Below are 20643 nucleotides of genomic sequence, written 5' to 3'. Positions count from 1 at the left end.
CTGAAAATTGGGAAGGAAAACAGTTAGGCTATGGAAACAAGGCCGCTGGGGGAATTTGCAAGCATGGAAGGATACCTCAGACTTTAGCTATTCTGTCCTTCAATGACCAGACTGTCATATAGCCAGTTTGAGTTATACTTGCCGCGAGGTTAATTTACACAATGTCTAAACATGTTGAAGCTGAATATGACACGAGTGAGTCAGGTTTGAAAAATAAAAGACAACATTTTACTTTAACTGTGCTCAAGGAGTGAGCGAGGCAAGCTGTTTCCAGTACTCTGCAGTGTTTGTGGTACGTTATATACATACTTTAGCTATCACTGTATAGGACAAATAATAATATAATGATATGTTTTAAGCAGCAAATGCTAGGTGTGTTTCTTTAATTTGTTCCATCACACTCTTCTAAGGCTGACGTGTGAGTCCCAGTGAGGAAGCAAATTACATCTCTGAGGCAGCTTTGTGAGTGGGAAAGTGTAACGCAGGTGAACACTCCAGGTGTTGGATGGTCTGGGTGATCTGTTTCCTGTAAATCATAACACTCAGCTAACATCTGAAAAACAATCCTGCATGCAGTAACTCTTATGGTGCTTCCACAAAGGATGCAAAGCAGAAATGTGCATCTCTTTACTCACACAATTTTGGTCAAAAAGTGACATCTGATTCACATAATCCAACCTTTTTTATTTATTATTTTTGTACTGCTGTCTTGACCAAACTATTGTCCATGTCCAAATACTATGGACAAAGACACAGAGTGTTGTCCATGTTCAAATTCTACGTGTTGCTACCTGTAATTAAGGCTAATAGGATAAGCTTTAATAAAACAAACACCCTAGTGAAGTTACAGTAAACCGACAGACAATTGGCAATTTATTGAGATGTGTCATCACAATCCTTCTCAATTGAGCAAACGATAGGATGTACAACATTATAGCGCTTAACACACAGATTTGCTCTGGGCAGCACTCAGAGTGCTGTCAACAGCTCTGCCAACCACCTGTGGTCTCTGCCTCTCAAAAGCCTTTCAACTCCATTTCTCTACTGTGGGGAAGGATCATCCATCTTAGTGACAACCTGGAATTGTGAAAAATACATGTGTCTGGCGAGGAGGGTCCTCGAGATGCGAAAGAGCCCAACTCAGAGGGCACAGCGCTGAATCCCACAGGCACTGACACCTGCCATGGCACTTCTACTGAAATGGATGCAGCATGTCTGAATGATAATGGGATGTGTAATCTCATCATAAATGACTTGCTGCATATTGTACCTGTCTTGTTTTATAATCATGAGCTCGGAGGTGATGCAACAGAGGTTTGACATGCAGACACCTGCCAATACGAGCCGGATTATTATCTGTGTGACACTTCAGCTTCCATTCCCTCTTCTCTGTGGTCTGACACAGCATGGTAACAAACATTATGTCGTTAAATCTGGCATGACTCTTAACTAACTGCTCATGTGGGGTTTGTGACTAGATATTATTATAATGATAATAATACTAATAGATTACACAAGAACAAGAACAAATAAACAAACAAACACACAAACAAAAGGGGCAAATAATGAAGTACAAATTAAATACATAACAGTAGGCGTGGAAGCAAGGGGACTGTGATGGGTTAGGGATCAAAGGCCATGGTGAAAAGGTAACTTATATTTATTTTACAATACAGGTTTTTTTAACAAGTTTTCCATTGAATAACTACCAGTTCTGATGCAATTGTACTCAATTTGAAGGTCAGGAACAGGCAACATGACATTGTAACTTAATAAATGGAAGGGGTCATTCAGGGGTTGTAGTTTGTCATGTCCAACATTGGACAAATGGTACACAATTAAGAATCAGCTGATGGTCCTCCCAAGTTTCAAGGCAATTAGACCAGAAAATGTCAATCTATTTTATTCTGGACCAAAGACAAACAAACTAAAAGTTCAAATAAAAAACTATCTTGTCACTAGTGGGGCCAGTTACAAACTATGTGTGTGTGAAAAACTGGGAATAAAGACGACCTAAAAAGGTCTCTAAAATGCTTAACAAATCTCGACAACACATATTTTTTGCTAACATTTAAAGGTGGGGTAGGTAAGTTTGAGAAACCGGCTCGAGATACACTTTTTGTTATATTCCATGGAATGCTCTTAACATCCCGATAGCAATGAATATCTTAAGTGCTTTGACAAAAAAAACATTAAAAAAATGTAATCTGTGGAAGCTGTAGTACTGTAAAAAGCACGACCAATCATTTTAGCCGGCCCGGCTAAAATAACTGGAAGGCCTACCTGCCTGTCAGCCTTCCATCTGTGCACAAACTTATCTCGTGCCCTCATTGGTCATGTGCGCGTTCGTGTGTTTTGGAGGAAGGGCTCTGTAAGGAAGTGGCAGATTTTTTCCAGCTGTGTATTTTCAAATTCTAGCGCACTCGAGCCGGATTCTCCAAAATTACCTACCCCTCCTTTAAGTCACTCTTTCAATATAATACTTCAAACATTTCAGTCAGTATGAGTTTTGAAGAAATCATATCCAATATAAGGCAATAAGCTATGAACCAAATCTCACCAGCAGCCCGAGCTGTCTTTGCAGTACCTGTTTTTCCAGTGTTCTTCATGGATGTCTTATTGGAGGATTCAGCATCAAAGCCCTCCAGTGTCAGTTCCTGATACTCGGTGGATATTTTGGTATCCTGGTCGACGATGTTGATAGGTGATTGGTTTCTCTCTCTGCATTTTGGGTAGGCTGACGACCATCCTTCATTTGGCCCATAAATACCTGAGGAAGACAAGAAGTAAAGCAGGGTCTCATCACTAGAAGGACACGCTTTGATGTAAAACTGAGTGGACTTTGGAAGGATACTTCACAGAAAAATGACATTTCAGAACTATCTCATGTCCTCTGAAAGCAGCTGACAGTGTGCATTGCCAAGGCATTGCTCACAGAATAAACTCCATGAGATCACAACCAAAGCAGCTGCTGAAAAAGCAAAACATTTTCATTCATGTGGTAAATGTAATGGAAACTTCTGAAACAATGGAGACAGGACTCAGAGAGACACAGGGAGAGCAGGAACTTTGATGGCAAACACTAACGGTTTATTTGGAGCTTCGGCCGGAGAATTCACAAGACATGTGCTGTGCCACGAGGTGACACAGCGGATGCCCAACCAATTCTGAAGATCTCTACCCCAGACTCATGTATTTAGCTGAGTCTCAGAGAATAATCAACATTGTGTATAACAAGATAAAGCACTATAACCTCTATCAGCTGACGCCAACAGGCAGGAATAGGTAATCGACCCGACGCAATGTTGTTGTTGTGAGCGCCGTTGGAGAGAAAATCAGCGACGTAAACGGTGACTTCATGACGCAGCCGCGGAAGCAGCAGTTGGGCTCTGGGCGGTGTGAACAAAACGGGGGCTGAAAAGAAAAACCGGTTCCGAACCAGAAGAGCGCAAGCACGGAGCTAGAACGGGAACCGCGTTGGTGTGAAAGGGGCATTAGTGCTATTTCAGAGGCTTGGCGTTAGACTTGTGTTTCGGTAAAAATTGTTCATATCGTCAGTTAGCTGAGTTTCTTCTAGTCGGTATGAAACATTAATAGGTTGTTAAATGTTATTTCGTGAATATTGTTGTGATAGGTTGTGATGGGGGCTACCGGGCTTAACAGGATAAAGATTTTCTTACTCAATATCTTACCCTGAGCCAACTAACCCTTTTATTTTAAATAGTATAATGTCTGAGTTTTTTTGCCTTCCGCGAGGAAAAGAAATGGGGCTCACGGCCCGTCCACACGGCGGCGTGCGTTGAAGCTTCAACGCTTCTGCCCATTCACTTTGAATGGGGTGACGTCACGCTTTGACGAACTGCATTTTGGGAGCGTTGCTTCGCTTTGCTCGCGTTGCTCGCATTGCTCGCTTCAAAAATTGAGCAATGTTCAACTTTTGAAGCTTCGACGGAAGCGTCAGCCAATCAAATGATATGCCAGTACAAGCTCTAGCCAATCAAACCGCGTGCTTGTGTGTCCGGGCGGGAGATTCATGTTATTGGTTGTTGGTCGAGTTTCAGACAAGCCCACCGGCAAGCTTCAACACACGCCGCCGTGTGGTCAGAGCCTCAGAATACTGAAATCTGTATTTTTTTAATCTTTTTTTCCTTCCAATTTATTATTATTTGGTGCAAGCACAAAACTTACGGAAAAAATGGGGAAATCGTGTTGGTGAGCACGAAACAATAGATTAATTTCGTGACTATAACACGAAATGCCGTGAGACTGTGTTGTCTATGCATATAGATATAAACAAAATATAAGCTACTAATAATGTTTTAACTGAAAATATTTTTGTGAGACATTTCCTTTTATGATGCATTTATTATTTATCAAAAGTAATACAAATGAAATACAAACAATATTTATTAAATTGATATAGCATGTAGCTTTAAAAAAGTATATGAGATGGCGTTCTTTATATTTGTGATGATCATGTTGTTCTTGCAGATGTCAGTAGGATAGTTTGGAGTGCTAAAGGGTTATTTTAGCTCTGCCAGAGAAACACATTGAACTTTGAATCTTATTATCAGATGTAAGAAAAAAATCTCTCACTGTTTCTGTTGCATCTATTCAGCTTTCCTCTTAATATTCTTCTAGTTATTTCATTTTTATATTTTGCTATACAAGATTCAGTGACTTCCCAAAGCTGCACTGAGATCTCCCCTCCTGCAGTTATCCAGTTGGCTAACAAATGAGGACAATCCAATCTCACACGCTGCCTGAAAGAGGCGGGAGAAGGTCTGTTCACCTGGCTAGTTTGCATCAGATCATTGGGAAACTGAAGTATCATTAATCATGGATAACCTGTGCATCATAGCAGTTTGGGAAATCAAGCTTTTCTTAGATGTGTGGCACTGTCACTAAAAGGACTTGAAGCAAGTCTCTTAGAGAGCAGTCATGCAGGTGTGAGTGTTCTGACCCCCATTCTACACTCCATTAGGCTCTGAATGTGCCAATGAATTTGAACAAAGGAGGGGTCAGTCCTCAATTCATCAGCAGCAGAGGGTCCGGAAGTCTAAAGATCAAACTGCTCATATATACATTATTTATCTTTGATATAAAGTATATACTGTACACAGTATGCAGTGTTCTGCAGTGCAATGGCTTTGGATACAGAATGAATTAAGCACATTATTCTGTACATATTAACAGTAATGCAATGTATTTCCAACTACAAACTTAGCGTCTTAGTGAAATATGAGCAAACGTTTAAAACATGAAGCATTTGGAATAAAAAGCCTGTCTCAAATCAAGGCCACACATCTGTGATTAAAAATGCAGATGTGAAGTGAGGATGCTCGGTGGTAACTTGTCAAAGACTCACACAGAAGCATGTTGTGTAAATGTGAAATGCAAGATTCAAAAGTTTAAAATGTCTCTGTCGTGACTCGTGATTTTTAAAGCCAGTCTTTTAGAGTTTTTTAAACAGTTTCAAATATATGCGTACATATACAGTATAAGCACATGGTGGAACTAACATGGAAAAGACTAGAGTCTAATCCTGCATTATGTACACGCTGTATTTTGATAGTTGTTATTCCGTATGTTAATGACTCATATTTAGTTTAGGGGGGCAGTGGCTCAGTCTGTAGGGACTTGCCCCTGAGACCGAAGGGTCACCGATTCGATTCCCGATCAACCAAAATAACGTACGCCTCATGTCTACAATTCATTTCTATAGGAATGCATTCATGAATAACATCTCTTGATCCCACTCACTTTTAATTTTCTCACTAAAACATGATGAATATCATTCCACGTGTACAATATCTATGAATACGTATGTCCGACAGTAGCAGGATAAGTGCATTAGTGGGGATCTCTAATGACAATTGGACATATCCTTTATGAAACCATATTCTTTAAATGGTAAAGCAATTACACTGCAACCTCACTTCCAATAGTAGATGTTTTTCATGAGGATGGGTGTCATGGGTAAATGTATGTGTTTCTCTGTCAGAGCTTAAATAACCCTGTAGCACTTCAAACTATAATGACATCTGCATGATCATTTTCAAATACAAATAGATAATCTCACATACTGTTTCTCAGTTATATGTTGCAATTTAAAGGTTTCGCTTTTGTTTTTGTGCTAATAATTTGTGTTTTGAGTTTTTATTGCATTTTGAGCTATTCAAGTATACCATAAAAGCTCATGTTTGACACATTAATAGCTGATATTTGTCACTATATGTAGTGAGAACCAGTCCATTTACAATGGCAAGGTATGTTACATAAGGCAACAAACACATATGTGGCCTTTATTCACCTAATCTCAAAGAGAGATACCATTCTAAACTTTAGGAATACTTGTCATATCAAGTATTAATGAAACAAAATTATTTTGACCACAGACACCTTTCATGACTATCCCTGTCTCCCTGTGTTTGTGTCTGTACTCCATCAGCTTTAAGCATCACTGTGAGCTGTTTGGATTTGAACCTTCCATCCATGTTATATTTCATTTCAGCATTTGTTTTTCAACCATTCCATCAGCAGCATCCTATAATGCACTTATGTTCTGGTATTTGGAAAACAACAACAGTTCAGGAGGCCTCTGTGGATGCAGTCGGTTTTTCAGGGTGAACTGGTTAGTCAGGCATTACTCCGACTTTTGCAGCTTTGCAAAATGCCTGAAGAAGACCTCGGCTACAAATTGGCAATGTCAACAGAAACTGATCCGAGCTCTGTCTGAAACTCTCCTTCTCTCTCCCCCCTCCCTCTGCTGGCCCCTAACACTGGCTTTCACTTTATGCACCCTACTCGCTCTAAACTCTGCCCTTAATTGAAAGCAATACTGGGCTCCAACATGAATTTGTCTATGATTACTCATGCCCTGGCGCGTTGCGAGCACCGGGTAATGTCTACTTCATTGAATTAGGAGGCATCCTGTTCTCCATCCCCTCTCCTCCATCTCCATCCTTGCCCGGGGGTGGCTATTGATTGAGGTGGTCTGGCTCTCGTATAAGGCTAGCATTACCTATAGATCCAGACAGCCGTTGCCTGTCGGCAGATGCAGCGGAAGGGAAAACATGAAGCGATTAGTCACTGCCTTAATACAGCTAATTTCTGCTGAAAGCAGCAGTATGGGGGAGTGCAAAGGTAAAGGAGAAAGGAAGTGGAGACTAGCATGACTGCTAGAGCGCTAACCTCAATCACACACCTGGCTAATGGCTAAGATGCCGTGTGCTGAATAGGCGGACTCACAAAAAGGCGCTGAACCTGTAAATCCACCTCCCTCTGGAAGTGTGTAAAGTTTCCATTACACCAGTGCAGTGGCTGAATGTGAGAGACGGACTTAGTGCACCACAACATATGTTGTACTGTATTATTTGAAATAGCTACCCAATCATTTTTCAATCAGGTGTTGCAGGATCTTATATCTTTTATAGTAATTGAATTAATGACAGGTCTAGACATGCACATCGCAGATCTAAAAAAACATGTTCCACAAAGTCTTGCAAAGCAATGCATGATCCCACGACCTCCAAAAGGCCTTGCATTGGCTCAGACAGCAACATTTGAAACATTTTAAATATCTATATTTTACTTCAGGGGATCCATTTCTCTTGGTTAAACTGTGCAGGGTTTTCTTTCCACAGAAGAAGGATAATGTTAAGCAGGTACATAAAGTGCTTCCTGCTTTGGTGATGGATGTAAATCTTAAAATTAGGGATCGACCGATATGGCTTTTTCAAGGCCGATACCGATACAGATTATTAGTAATCAAGGAGACCGATAACCGATATTTGGAACCGATATACAGAGTTGGGTGTAACGCGTTACTCTAATAATATTACTTTTGTCGCTAACGGAGTAGTGTAACGCGCTACTTTTATAATTCAGTAATCACACTACAGTTACTAACATAGCCCCGACACGCGTTACTTACTAAAAATCATTCATAATCACACTAACAGACAAGAGGGGTTTCCGCCGCAGGTTTATATGTACGTAATCTGCGCGTCCACATCTGCACGTGCAGTGCTACATAAACATGGCCGAGTCAGCGATAACTTTCGAGGGGTGGAGGTATGCCCATTATTTTGAGTTCGTCCGAAGAATAGACAGGAATGTGACGGTGAGGTGCAAACTGTGTCCAGGCCAGAAGCTGTTATCCACTGCTGTAAACACCTCGTCAAACCTCAACAAACACCTGCAAAGAACACATGCTAAGGTGAAGCTAACGCACACGCTATTTGTTGTTTGTTTATATCACATAGTCTGTTCTTCTTCTCTGTCTTCTGGTTGTTGCCTGTTTTGAATGACGAATACACACTATCGCCGCCTGCTGGTAAGGAGAGTTATTGCCACTCACGCATGCGCAGTTCGTACGTGCTCGGCGAGTAAAGTAACGAGTAAAGTAACGAACGAGTAAAGTAACGCGTTTTTATGTTGAGAGTAACGAAGTATTGTAATGTATTACTTTTTTTTTAAAGTAATATGTAATATATAAAAAAATATTAGTAACAACCCCATCTCTGCCGGTATACATTTGCAGTAAAATCAGAAAATCTTGGTGTCAAAATGTAGTATTATGCCTTTAAGCATATGTTTAATTAAACTTTTCAACATCTTAAAACAAGAAGTGCAGGGAGCTTCCAGCAGCATTTCTTATGAAGCTAGTTTCATGAACTGAACTGAACTGATCTGATAGGACTCATTTTAATTTGTGAGACATGTGTATATTTTCTTGTTACATGTTTATGTTGCTTTCATTAATAAATACTCAATGTTGACAGATAATTGTCTTAGAGATATCAAAGTTTCCAAATATAACTGGTTTGTGACCCTGAGTAAAGTACAAATAAAATAAAAACTACTAAAACTTGTTCTGATATTTGAGTCTCATTTAGTATTCCCAATTCAGCAGCACCAGATTATGGTGCAGAAAGCAGAGTTGCTCAGCATGCTCTCCGGTGAGACGGCTTCTGTTCTTCTCACAGATTGCAAAGACTTCGCTGAAGACCCGCTCACTTGGAAAAGACGAGAGTGGTGGGCAAAGAAACTTTGTTGCTTGTTTGGCCAGTAGCTTGAAGCGCCCTTCATTCTGTCTCCACCACTGGAGTGGAGCCCCCTTACGTCTGTCGATCACACAGCCTGCTCTTCCTCATTGGTCCATTCTGCAGCAGCCTGCTCTTCCTCATTGGTCCATTCTGCAGCAGCCTGCTCTTCCTCATTGGTCCCTTCTGCAGCAGCAGGCTCTTCCTCATTGGTCCCTTCTGCAGCAGCCTGTTCTTCCTCATTGGTCCATTCTGCAGCAGCCTGCTCTTCCTTACTGATATTTTCTGCAGCAGCCTGCTCTTCCTCACTGATATCTTCTGCAACAGCAGGCTCTTCCTCACTGATTTCTTCTGCAGCAGCAGGCTCTTCTTCACTGATATCTTCTGAAGCAGGAGGCTCTTCCTCACTGATATCTTCTGCAGCAGCAGGCTCTTCTTGACTGGTCAAATCCTCTTTTATCCATTATTTGGCCTTGGTCAGTGTAGCGTCAGAGGAGAATACATGATTCTTATAGCGAGGATGACATGCCAGCACCGCCATCTTTGTTTCTTCCAGTTTTGGGAAACGTTTTTCCAGGCTCTCCCTCATGTCTTGCCTGAGTGTTCTGATGCCTTGTGTCGAGGGTCCTTCACCTTGAAATATCATCTTCATCACAATCAGACATGGAGTGATGCAGGACGCTGAGGAGTTGTTCCTCTATTGGGATGAGAGTTTCGACCAAATTGGACACAATGTCCCACTGGTGAGAATCAGGACAGGCAAAATCCTCCGTGTTCGCCGGCCTAGATGCTAAGAGCAGGCTTTTGCTCCAGTGCTCTTTGCAGCATGTGGAGCGTTGAGTTCCACCTGTTCGGGACAGCCTGGACTATAGGTTCTGGCAGGCCAAGGTCCTTCTGAATGGCCCTCAAATGCTGCCTGGCAAGAATCGAGTGGTGGAAATGGGTGGCACACTTCTTTAACATCGCAAAGACATCTATGACAGCTCTTTGACTTGACAAACCATCATTCACCACGAGCTGCAATGAGTGCGCTGTGCAGCTGAGGTCTGGGAGTTCAGCAAGTCTCATTCCCTTGACCATATTTGCTCCACTGTCTCAAAGCACAAGTGTACACGGTCTTTGCTTATTTTTCTTTTTGATAAGAAAAACACACAATTGACATGGAAAACAAATAACTTTTTTAATATCAATAATGACAAACATTATAGAAGAGAGAAGCGGATGATGATGGCGGCGCGCACAGTCACACAGTCGCAGCGGCTCGTAGCTCTTCCTTTCTGTGCTTTCTATGTGTGTTTTCGTCCGTATGTCTACTAGCCAATGTTACGGTTAGCAGTGCGAATCCTATGTACAGCCGCAAGGACCTACTTACGATAGGATTACAGTGCAATGTGGCGATAACAAGTGCATTTTCGCACTCCCACAATATACCGGAAGAGATAGCCAGGACACCGGGCTCTCCGTGGAGTGTTGTCGGCTCCACAAGGCATCGGAGGCGGAGGAGGAGCAGGAAGCAGAAGCGGGGATGCCGGTTCGGTCAACTGGCTAAGCTAAGGAGACAACCTCACAAACCACCGCTAAACAGCATCTTTCTCACGAATGCCAGATCCATCCTCAACAAAATGGATGAACTAAACCTACAGATGTCTGAAAATAAATACGTACAAGACTGTTGCATCCTGATCATTACGGAAACATGGCTACACCCACTTATCCCAGACGGAGCCATTGAGCTAGCGGGGCGAACAGCATACCGCTGGGACAGAAACATCGACTCTGGTAAGAGCAGGGGAGGGGGGTTATGCATTTACATACATAACAACTGGTGCAAGGACGCCATAATCATGAACAGTCATTGCTCTTCAGACCTGGAGTACTTGACGGTGAAATGCAGGCCTTTTTACCTCCCTCGTGAGTTTACCGTTAACATAGTAACAGCCGTCTACATACCACCAGATGCTAATGCTAAAATAGCGCTAGGCTACCTGCACAGTGCTATCAATTCACAACAAAGCACATATCCCGAAGCCGCCCATATCATAGCTGGTGATTTCAACCATGCAGACTTAAAGACAGTTCTCCCAAAGTTTGTACAACACATAAAATGTGCTACCAGGTGTAAAAACACACTGGATAAGGCCTATTCAAACATTAAGAAGCGATTTATGTCTGTACCACTACCACATCTAGGGCAGTCAGATCACCTGTCCATCCTTTTAACCCCAGCATACACCCCTGTCAGGAGGAAAACTCAACCCACCAGAAAGACTGTTAAAACATGGCCTGAAGGAGCTTCCTCGCAGCTACAGGATTGCTTCGAAAGGACTAACTGGGATATTTTTGAGGTTCAGGACTTGGAGGAGTACGCATCAACTGTACTCTGCTATATACAGAACTGTGTGAATAATGTGACTGTTGAAAAACGTATTCAGATATACCCCAACCAGAAGCCCTGGATGACGAAGGAGGTCAGAGCTCTATTCAAGGGCCGAAACATCGCCTTCAGGTCTGGTGATAGTGCTCAATATAGTGCAGCTAGAGCCAACCTGAAGAGAGGCATCAGGGATGCCAAAGCAGCCTACAAGAGGAAGATTGAGGACCACTTCACCAACAACGATCCACGGCGGGTGTGGCAAGCTATACAGCACATCACCAACTACAAGAACAATAACGGCACAACGGTTGACGGGGACGCCTCACTGGCAGAGGAACTTAATTGTTTCTTTGCTCGTTTTGAGGTCAATGCAGTAGAGACGGACACAACAACCTCACCAGCATCCATCAGTCACAATGTGCAGGAGCATGATGTGAGGCGTGTGCTCAGAGCGGTGTACCCGAGGAAAGCTGCAGGCCCTGATGGCGTGACGGGAAGGGTGTTGAAGGAGTGTGCAGACCAACTTACGGAGGTCTTCACAAAGATCTTCAACCTGTCACTCTCCAAATCCATCATCCCTTCGTGCTTGAAATCTGCCACAATCATCCCTCTGCCGAAAAAAAACATCATCTCCAGCCTCACTGACTACCGTCCGGTAGCACTCACACCGCTCATCATGAAGTGTTTCGAGAGGCTGGTCCTGCAGCACATCGAAACCATTCTCCCACCCACCTTCGACCCAAATCAGTTTGCGTATAGAGCAAATAGGTCTACAGAGGATGCCATCGCCACTGTTCTTCACAGTGCACTGTCCCACCTTGAACACCAGGGGAGCTATGTGAGGATGCTCTTTGTTGATTACAGTTCTGCCTTTAATACAGTCATCCCGGGCAGATTGGTTTCCAAGCTATCTGACCTAGGATTTTCCCCAAACATCTGCCAATGGATTAAGGACTTCCTAACGAACCGCCCCCAGACAGTGAGAATAGGCCCTCACCTCTCCTCCACCCTCACACTCAGCACCGGTTCACCACAAGGCTGTGTGCTTAGCCCCATGCTCTACTCCCTGTACACCTATGACTGTGCCCCCACTCACCCCACCAACACCATCGTCAAGTTCACGGACGACACAACTGTGGTTGGACTGATCACAAGAGGAGATGAGAAGGCCTACAGGGATGAAATCCAGAGACTGGCAGTGTGGTGTTCAGATAATAACCTTGTTCTGAACTCCATAAAAACAAACTTTTAGAACTCATTATAGACTTCAGGAAAAACAGCACAACACCAGATGCACTGTACATCAACGGCAACTGTGTGGAAAGGGTTCCCGCCTTCAGGTTCCTCGGCACACACATTGCTGAAGATCTATCCTGGTCTATCAACACCACAACATCCGTGAAAAAGGCCCAGCAGCGACTCCACTTCCTGAGGATTCTCAGGAAAAACAACCTGGAGGAGAAGCTTCTGGTGTCTTTCTACCACTGCTCCATAGAGAGTGTGCTGGCATATTGCCTAACCACGTAGTGTGCCAGCTGCTCAGAAAAGGACAGGAAATCCCTTCAGAGGGTCATCAACACAGCCCAGAAGGTCATCGGCTGCTCACTGCCTTCTCTTGAGTAACTCTTCAGCCAACGTTGCCTCAACAGAGCAGGCAAAAATAATTGCAGACTCCTCACACCCTGGACACTTCCTGTTTGCTCTTCTGCCCTCCGGTAGATGCTACAGGTCAATTAAATCAAGGACAAACCGACTGAAAAACAGTTTCTACCCCAGAGCCATACGAGAACTGAACACCGTCACACGCTGAACTGAACAGTTACAACTTGCAACTGCACTACTTTTTAATAGTTTTATTAATTTATTAACTGATCGACATCAGAGATGCAAAATATCATCCCTGTGTTTTTATATTGTAAACTGTATTTAAATTATGTGCGGGCATGTATGCATGTTGGTATGGATGTGTGAGCATATGTTTGTATGTGTGTATATGTTTATATAGATATATATTTATTCGTTTTATGTGGAAATGCACTGCGAGGATTGCTTTTTTAAATGTTGTTGTACCTGGTGCAATGACAATAAAGGAATTATATTCTATTCTATTCTATATCATCATATAGGCCTATGCCTCCTTAGTATTATTGCTTTTTTCCGGGTTCGGTTCTGGGTAAAACAAAGATGATGCGGGTCGGGACGCGGGTGTTGCATAATAAATATATTAAAATAATAATAATTTAGTTTAATGTTTAAATCCTCAGATCTCTCCCCTGCGGGACCGCGCATAATAATAACCTCTGCAGCGCATCAATCTGCTTCTGAGCGCGCCGCATTCGAAATGGCTGAGGTGAAGCTCTCTAGCGGAGAATACAGCATTTTCAATAACACTTCCTCAAGAGCGAAATCCAACGTCTGGGAGGCTTTTGGTGTCATCCTAGATCAGTGGTTCCCAACCTTTTTTCCCAAGAGCCCCCCCAAATGACTCCTGTTGGAAGTTGCGCTTTAATTACCGCCGTTGTGCCCCCCCCCCCCCCTTGTGTGTGTGTGTGTGTGTGTGGGGGGGGGGGGGGGGGGCACAACGGCGGTAATTAAAGTTTCAAAGTCTCAGAAATGCTACAACTACTGTCACAAACTGGATGAATGTGATGTATTTTGTTAAAGGAGGATGAAAGCGTAATTAAGGAGCACTATTGGAGTGACTTTGATGGTTATTGGACTCAGGATTCATTCATTTTGATTCCCGCTGTATGAAGAAATTAAAGGACGACGCAAGTGGAAACAATTCACAAAGGGATTAAACTGTTTAAAACACATGCTCAAAGTAAGCCGGATTTTGCCGATGTGTTTATGTGGATTCAAAAGTTGTAAATAATCTACAAAATGGAGGAGACCGATCTGATCGGAGCAACTGTGACAAATAATCCAACTGAAACCGGCATGGACAATGACTATGTTTTAACAATGCGCTTATCCAGACAAGCCTGGTTTGGACACTTTACGGGTAGAAGAAACATTTATATTAAAGAAAGAATTATACATTGCTATCTTTTTATGCCTTTAATAGCTACTAACTTGAATTGTTATTCAAATTAATTAATCAATTATTTTTTATATTTTATTGTAATGTTGAGACAAGGCTTTTAGTGACAATGATGTATTGCGTTACAATTATATACAAAAAAAAGAAAAAAAGTCTAAATATCTTATTTGGCCTTAAATCATCTGAGGTTGGGAACAACTGTTCTAGATGGAGAAAATAACCAACATCCCACGCTTTTTTAGACAAATATGCAACTGCGTGTGTTAATAACTGCACGTTTTCACTGCTCATATATAGCCTATGCGGGTTCGGGTCGGGTTGCGGATCCTGTGCCGAGGGGTCGGGTTGCGGAACTAATTGGCAATATGTGCGGGTAGCGGGGCGCGTTCGGTATTGCACGTTGAGGGTGCGGGTGTGTGTACGAGAGTCTCTTTAATCAATTTTTTCCACTCTAGTGTCAAATTTGCCTGATGCGTTCTCGCGGTAGCCAATCAGCAATGAGGATGTCAGCCATCAACGTTGAATTAAAACAAACCGATCAGCCGTTAGCTGTTAGCACTCACAGCTCACACAGGGCTGCCAACACTCACACATGATATACAAATAAAGTGAAGGAACACTAAACCGAGCGGTCTACGAAATGAGACGGTCTTCTGGCTTAGTTCAGTAAAGTTGGAACGATATTGGGAGATTTTGATTTCACGGATCAATAACTCATGAACAAAAAGTTATTCAGACACAAATGACGTCTCCTAAGTACCGTGGTAAGGTTGACAACGAACTACAATAAATCACATTTTGATCAAAAAAAGCCAGTACGCGCCGTCCTCCGAGCTGGACACATTACATTGGTCTCTATCCGCAGCCGGAGTAGAAACGAGTGCTCAGGGACCGTCTGCAAACTACAACTCCGAAAAAAGAGAATACAATAATATTCAATCACTATTATACAGCTTATTACTACCAAACTCACGACACGCATCAATAGTCTGTCTCCTGTGTGTCATACTACAGCAAGGAGTTTGGAAGAATATGCTTTTGAATAATTTTGGGGAATATTTATAATATAAAATCATCTTCAATAACTTTACTATCATACTGTATATTTCTACCAAACTCACTATTTGCATTGTTGTTGTTGTTAGCATCTGGTTAGCTAGCTACGCTAACGGATAGAAGCTGTTTCTAAAACAAGGAGAAGGAGAGCTCTGTCCTGTCAGACTGAGAGATAACTACAGCTCAGTAAGGGACTCTGTGTTTAGATAGTTAACTTTAGTCTTGTTATCTCAGTGGGTCTCAAAGGTTTTGGTCACCATTCATGAGAATAAATGAAAAACAGTTATGAAATACTATATGGCAGTAAAACAAGAATACAGTTTAAAAGGTGAGTGATTTGTAAAATATCCATAAAGAAAAAGAAAATCTGTTTACAGTTCTGTTTCATATGGGTGTTGAGAGATGTATACATAAATTCATTTTGCTCTCAAAGTGCACCATGTTGATGTTTTTAACTTCAATATTTAAAAAATAAATCTTCCCAGGGGAGCATTTCCCCGGACCCCCCTAGAGGAAGTGAGGACCCTCCCCACTTATAAAATAGCACTTACACCTATAGGGCCTATGCTATTTTATATGCTGAGCTGATTATCGAGCCTTCATTGTAAGAGTCGCGGGTACACTGTGTATGTAGCGCCCGGTAAATTAATGGGAAACCTAGTTTGTACGGTTTTTACATTTTCAATACATTTGTAACACTTTAGGCCTACACATGAACGCTTCTTTTTTCTCTTCACCAAAAAAAAAATCTCACTCCAAGCTGAACTCAAATGTTGGCAGCCCTGGCTCACAGCTTCTCATATCTGTTCAGAATCTGAACAAAAGTTAAACATGAACAAAACACAGACTGTCTTTGTAAAGGCGAATACAGTCGCTGCTTTATTTTGGTCTGTATGACGTTGTTGGGAGTGTGGACGGAGCAGCTATAAGTTAGCTTAGCCTGATCGATCCGATCTCCATTCAGAAAACACGCATTTTAAAAGGTTTTTCGCCTGCCATCTTGTCTGCAGACTTATCACAGCATTAATTCATGGTTTTTACTAACCATTATCAGTATGTAGTTACTTCGGCATCATTTTTGAAACGTGTATTACAATTGAATAACGGTAAAATATGTTAATTTGGTTACCACAGTATTTACATGGATACAAGCCCCGCCCCCTCTCCAGCGCGTCCTGTTTGAATGACAGGAGCAAAACACAGCTGACAGCCGCGGTGAAACTCCAGCGATTAGAGCAATGCAAATATTCGTATCGCGTCCGTTGTGAACGCAGCATAATGCAGTTCAGAGACCAGACCACTGCTCTGACACCTTTAAAGCAACTTCGAGATGTTAACAGTGTGAGGGGCACAAAGGCCATGGTGGCCGTAGGACATACAATTATTTGTGGGGCATAACGGCCAGACCGCCGTGAAATTCCTACCTTGCTTGTATTTCCAGGTTATTCTGATTATATTTTGCTTATAAATATAGCGTGGACAGGGCAATTGTGAACACCAACCCAGTCTCACAAAAAAAAAACACAATATCTTACTTTCTATTTCTACTTGTCTAAATAACAGAAATATAACACAAACTGTTTTTATTATCCTGCATTCACTGACCTTTTCTGATTTTGAACATACATGATTGAATCCGCCTGCATAATTTATTCTTACATTTTACATGAATAGATGATTTAATGCAAATGGACATGTTGAACTGTTCAGTGCAGTTCCTGTCAGACTCATTTATACTAAGCAGCCCTGTGGGCATTATTACATTATATTAATAAAACTGACCAGCTGCTAGATGAACGACCTGAATTTTATGAATAATCATTAGAAATTGGTCCAGATTAAAACCAAACACAGTTCTGGTGCTGAGGACAGTGATGCAGAAGATAGAGTCCTGGGGCCGTATTCACAAAGCATTTTATCTTACCGCTAGGAGTGCTCCTAATTCGCGCTAAAACATTTTACGTAGGAGTTTTTTCTTAAAAGTTATTCACAAAGCCGCTGAGACCTACTCATACTAAGGATAAATCACTAAGAGTGAACTAAGAGTGACGCGGCGTTGCTATGGATTACGTCGATTCTCGTGCATGAGTTTAGAAGCGGTCAGTACGGTGATTGGTTGTTCAGAGCAGGCGGTCTCTGAAACTCATCCGCAACATCCCAGAAACGAGCCCACCAAATCACCGAAAAACAAGGAAATAGCCTAGGCTAGAAATGAATTCCTATCAAATAGTTATGGACAGTGCAGTTAGCAGAATACACTTATGATGACAAGTTTGTGCAGACCACGATAATGACGTTGTACGTTAAAGAGAGAGAGAGCAAACAATAAAAATACGTAAATTGCATGAAATCAAGGGGGCAATTAAAAGCGCCCTGCAAACTATTATCCAATGAGCATATTTCCAGCACTTAAACACTTTCAATAACAGCCCTTACCGCCGTTCAAGTCCCCCTATCATGATGAAGGAAAACAATCTGCGTGTTGATGGAATGTAGGCTACTTTCTTTCTATTGACGAACACGTCCTCATCTTTTGATGGCGCAATTATTTGTATGTGCGTCCCGTCAATAGCACCGACCACACTGGGCATACCTGCAATTGCCATGAAGTTGGCTTTGATCCTGTGTAGTTGTTGATTGTCCAAAGGAAACCGGATAAACTGTTGGATGATATGTGGTCTAGAGAGCGCGTTGATGGTTTGGTTTATGGCACGGCTGACTGATGGTTGCGATATTCCTAAATCGTCGGCATTGCAAAGTTGCATTTTCCCTGTTGCTAAATATCGTAGTGTTGCCAACATTTTTATTTCCGGACTAATCGGGCTATTCCTGTTAGTCGGGGATGTTATTGCATCCCGCACTAATTCCACAACAAGTGTGATACCCTCACGATTTAGCCTATATCTCTTGATCAATTCACAGTCTTCCATTGTCTCCAAAACATTTCGTCTCGCAGCCATTTTCAGATTCTTTGTGAATAGGTCTTAGGAGTCCTCTCGAGGACTTTTAAGCTCTCCTAAACTGAGGTGCTACTTTTAGGCCTAAAATACTTTGTGAATTGCTCTTCGTGAATACAATTAGGAGTCCTAAATTTAAGACTGACACGCCCATTATGTTTAGGAGTTTCTCCTAAATTCGCCAGTTAGGAGCTACTTTTAGCCCTAAGATCCTTTGTAAATACGGCCCCAGATGCCTGAGTTTTGTTCCAACAACAGTGAAATACAATTTGAAATAATATTTTTTTTAATAAATACTAAATTCTCATCTCCAAAACAAATGGACCCAGTGATTAGAATTGCTTACAACACTGGAAAGAGCAGTTTACAGCAACACTAAATACATGTTTTTTCTGTTTTTCAGAACACAGTGAGTTATACACGTGATTCATTACCCACATGTCCTGCCTCACTAACTGTTCCCCAGGTTCATCTAAGTCCACACTACAGACTGCAGAGTGCAGTAATGCTCTGAGGGTCTGGCAGCTACACTGTGTGAAGTTTCTCTCCAGGTAAGAGTCTGAAGGCAGAGGGATATGAAGAGACTCCCTCTGACTGCGCCCAGAGATTACAGCTAATACCCTCGCCTCACCGGATTGGTTCTCCTCCTGCGGATCCTCCACATAACAGGCCAATTCCTCAGTGCATTGATTTCTGCCATTTCTTCCATAATCCTGATGGAATCAGTGCAGGAAGAGAAGATCTGCTAGAGCCTGCTGAGAGGAGGCTTCCTGTCAGAGAGAGAGCAGAAACACCACCATACGTCCCTCATTGTTTCACGCTTCAGGAGCTCTTCTTCTGACGTGAGCAGTTAATTGTAGCAGATAGACATATGGCAAGAAGGAGTCTCATTTTCCTGGATAGAACATGAATCGCTTTGAAAGATTGCTCTCCTCCTCCTGTCCTTCATCTCATTAGGCACGCCTTGATTTCATTGTTTTTCTTGAGTGTCAAACATTTTTCTGACAGTTAATCTCCCCCAAAGGTTTTTTTTCCTTTGTGTGAAAAATATATTTTGTCTTTAGAGGCTTACAGTCCATAATTGTGATGTTTAGGCAACAGTTTCCATACAGTCTTTTGTTTGTTTTTGTAGCAAATTGGAAACGTGGCAGTGTTTTCAGTGAGAGGAGAGCGAGGTCACCGGCCCAGCTTCTGCTTCAAAATGGCTCTTCATTAACTGAAAAGCCTCAAACTCTGTGAAAGGTCAGGAACAGCAGCCAGGTGTATTTACAGAGTAAATAATTGACGCAGATTAAGAGTGGGCTGTCTCTCCTGAGACTCCTCACAGTGTGTGATGGAAGTTGCACAAAATCAACAGAAATCTCAGCTGAGAGAACAATGTATCCCCCAGCCCCCCCTCTCTCTTTGTTTACCTGAATCCACTGTTAATGTTGGTTAATGTGAGCCTTCTTCACCGTCACAGCCTTTCCTCAGCTTCTCAATACATTCAGCATACTTTTTCAGAGTTTCTTAAAGGGCAAATTCTGAGGCCTCCTTTGTGGTTACTATGCCTACAATGACGGCTAGGGTCCCAAGCTCCCAATTTCTCTTGTAATTCTGACACCTGATTCAGCTTGTCTTAGGTGCTTTTGATTTTTAATATACATAAGCAATTTCAATCAATTTTAGTGTAATTATAAAAAACAATACAGGAATGCTGAAACCCACTCCACTTTGAATCACAAGAAGTGATCATAGCTCAGGCTGCAAACATCGTTACCATTTTCAACGAGGCAACACAGGTTTTGAGTTATAGTATGGAGTAAAGTGATCATAACACGCAGTATTAGGATTCTATTCTGTCACTTTGAAAAGATGCTTGCAGTAATACGGGTTTTTAACAAATACATGGTCAAACATTAAAGCAAGTCCCATAGTCCATCTGAGTCCACCCTGGCTAGCATAGGTAGGACTGACATTAACTAAACCACCATAGGGTTCATCATTTTAGTTTGACAACCTTTAGGATTTCAAGAAAATGTGGATAAGAATAAATCGCTCTCGGAAAAAATCTGATAATGAAATTATCATTTGCAGCTCAACTAATCAATATCATTTTTCCAGAGTTATATGTAGAAGAACCTACTTCCTGTCATGAAAACTGATCTAGGGAACCAGGCAAACACC

At 42.0% G+C, this 20643-nt stretch overlaps 2 protein-coding genes across 2 annotated transcripts in view; one reads left to right on the top strand and one right to left on the bottom strand.

Annotated features, from left to right (window-relative positions):
* The window catches only part of LOC307039451 (receptor-type tyrosine-protein phosphatase gamma-like), a 1005384-nt gene that overhangs the window by 401071 nt on the left and 583670 nt on the right, over positions 1 to 20643 (bottom strand). The window contains exon 3 of the mRNA XM_079681553.1: positions 2588 to 2770. Coding sequence (XP_079537679.1) covers positions 2588 to 2770 — 183 coding nt within the window. The remainder of the gene's footprint in view (positions 1 to 2587; positions 2771 to 20643) is intronic.
* Positions 1 to 20643, top strand: part of LOC307039445 (zinc finger BED domain-containing protein 5-like) — a 516405-nt gene that overhangs the window by 265433 nt on the left and 230329 nt on the right. The window lies entirely within an intron of this gene.

Source organism: Notothenia rossii, assembly GCF_949606895.1.
Source record: "Notothenia rossii genome assembly, chromosome: 5".
NCBI classification, from domain to species: Eukaryota; Metazoa; Chordata; class Actinopteri; order Perciformes; family Nototheniidae; genus Notothenia; species Notothenia rossii.
Note: the sequence above shows the minus strand (reverse complement) of the source record. Positions and strands in the feature narration are given on the sequence as shown.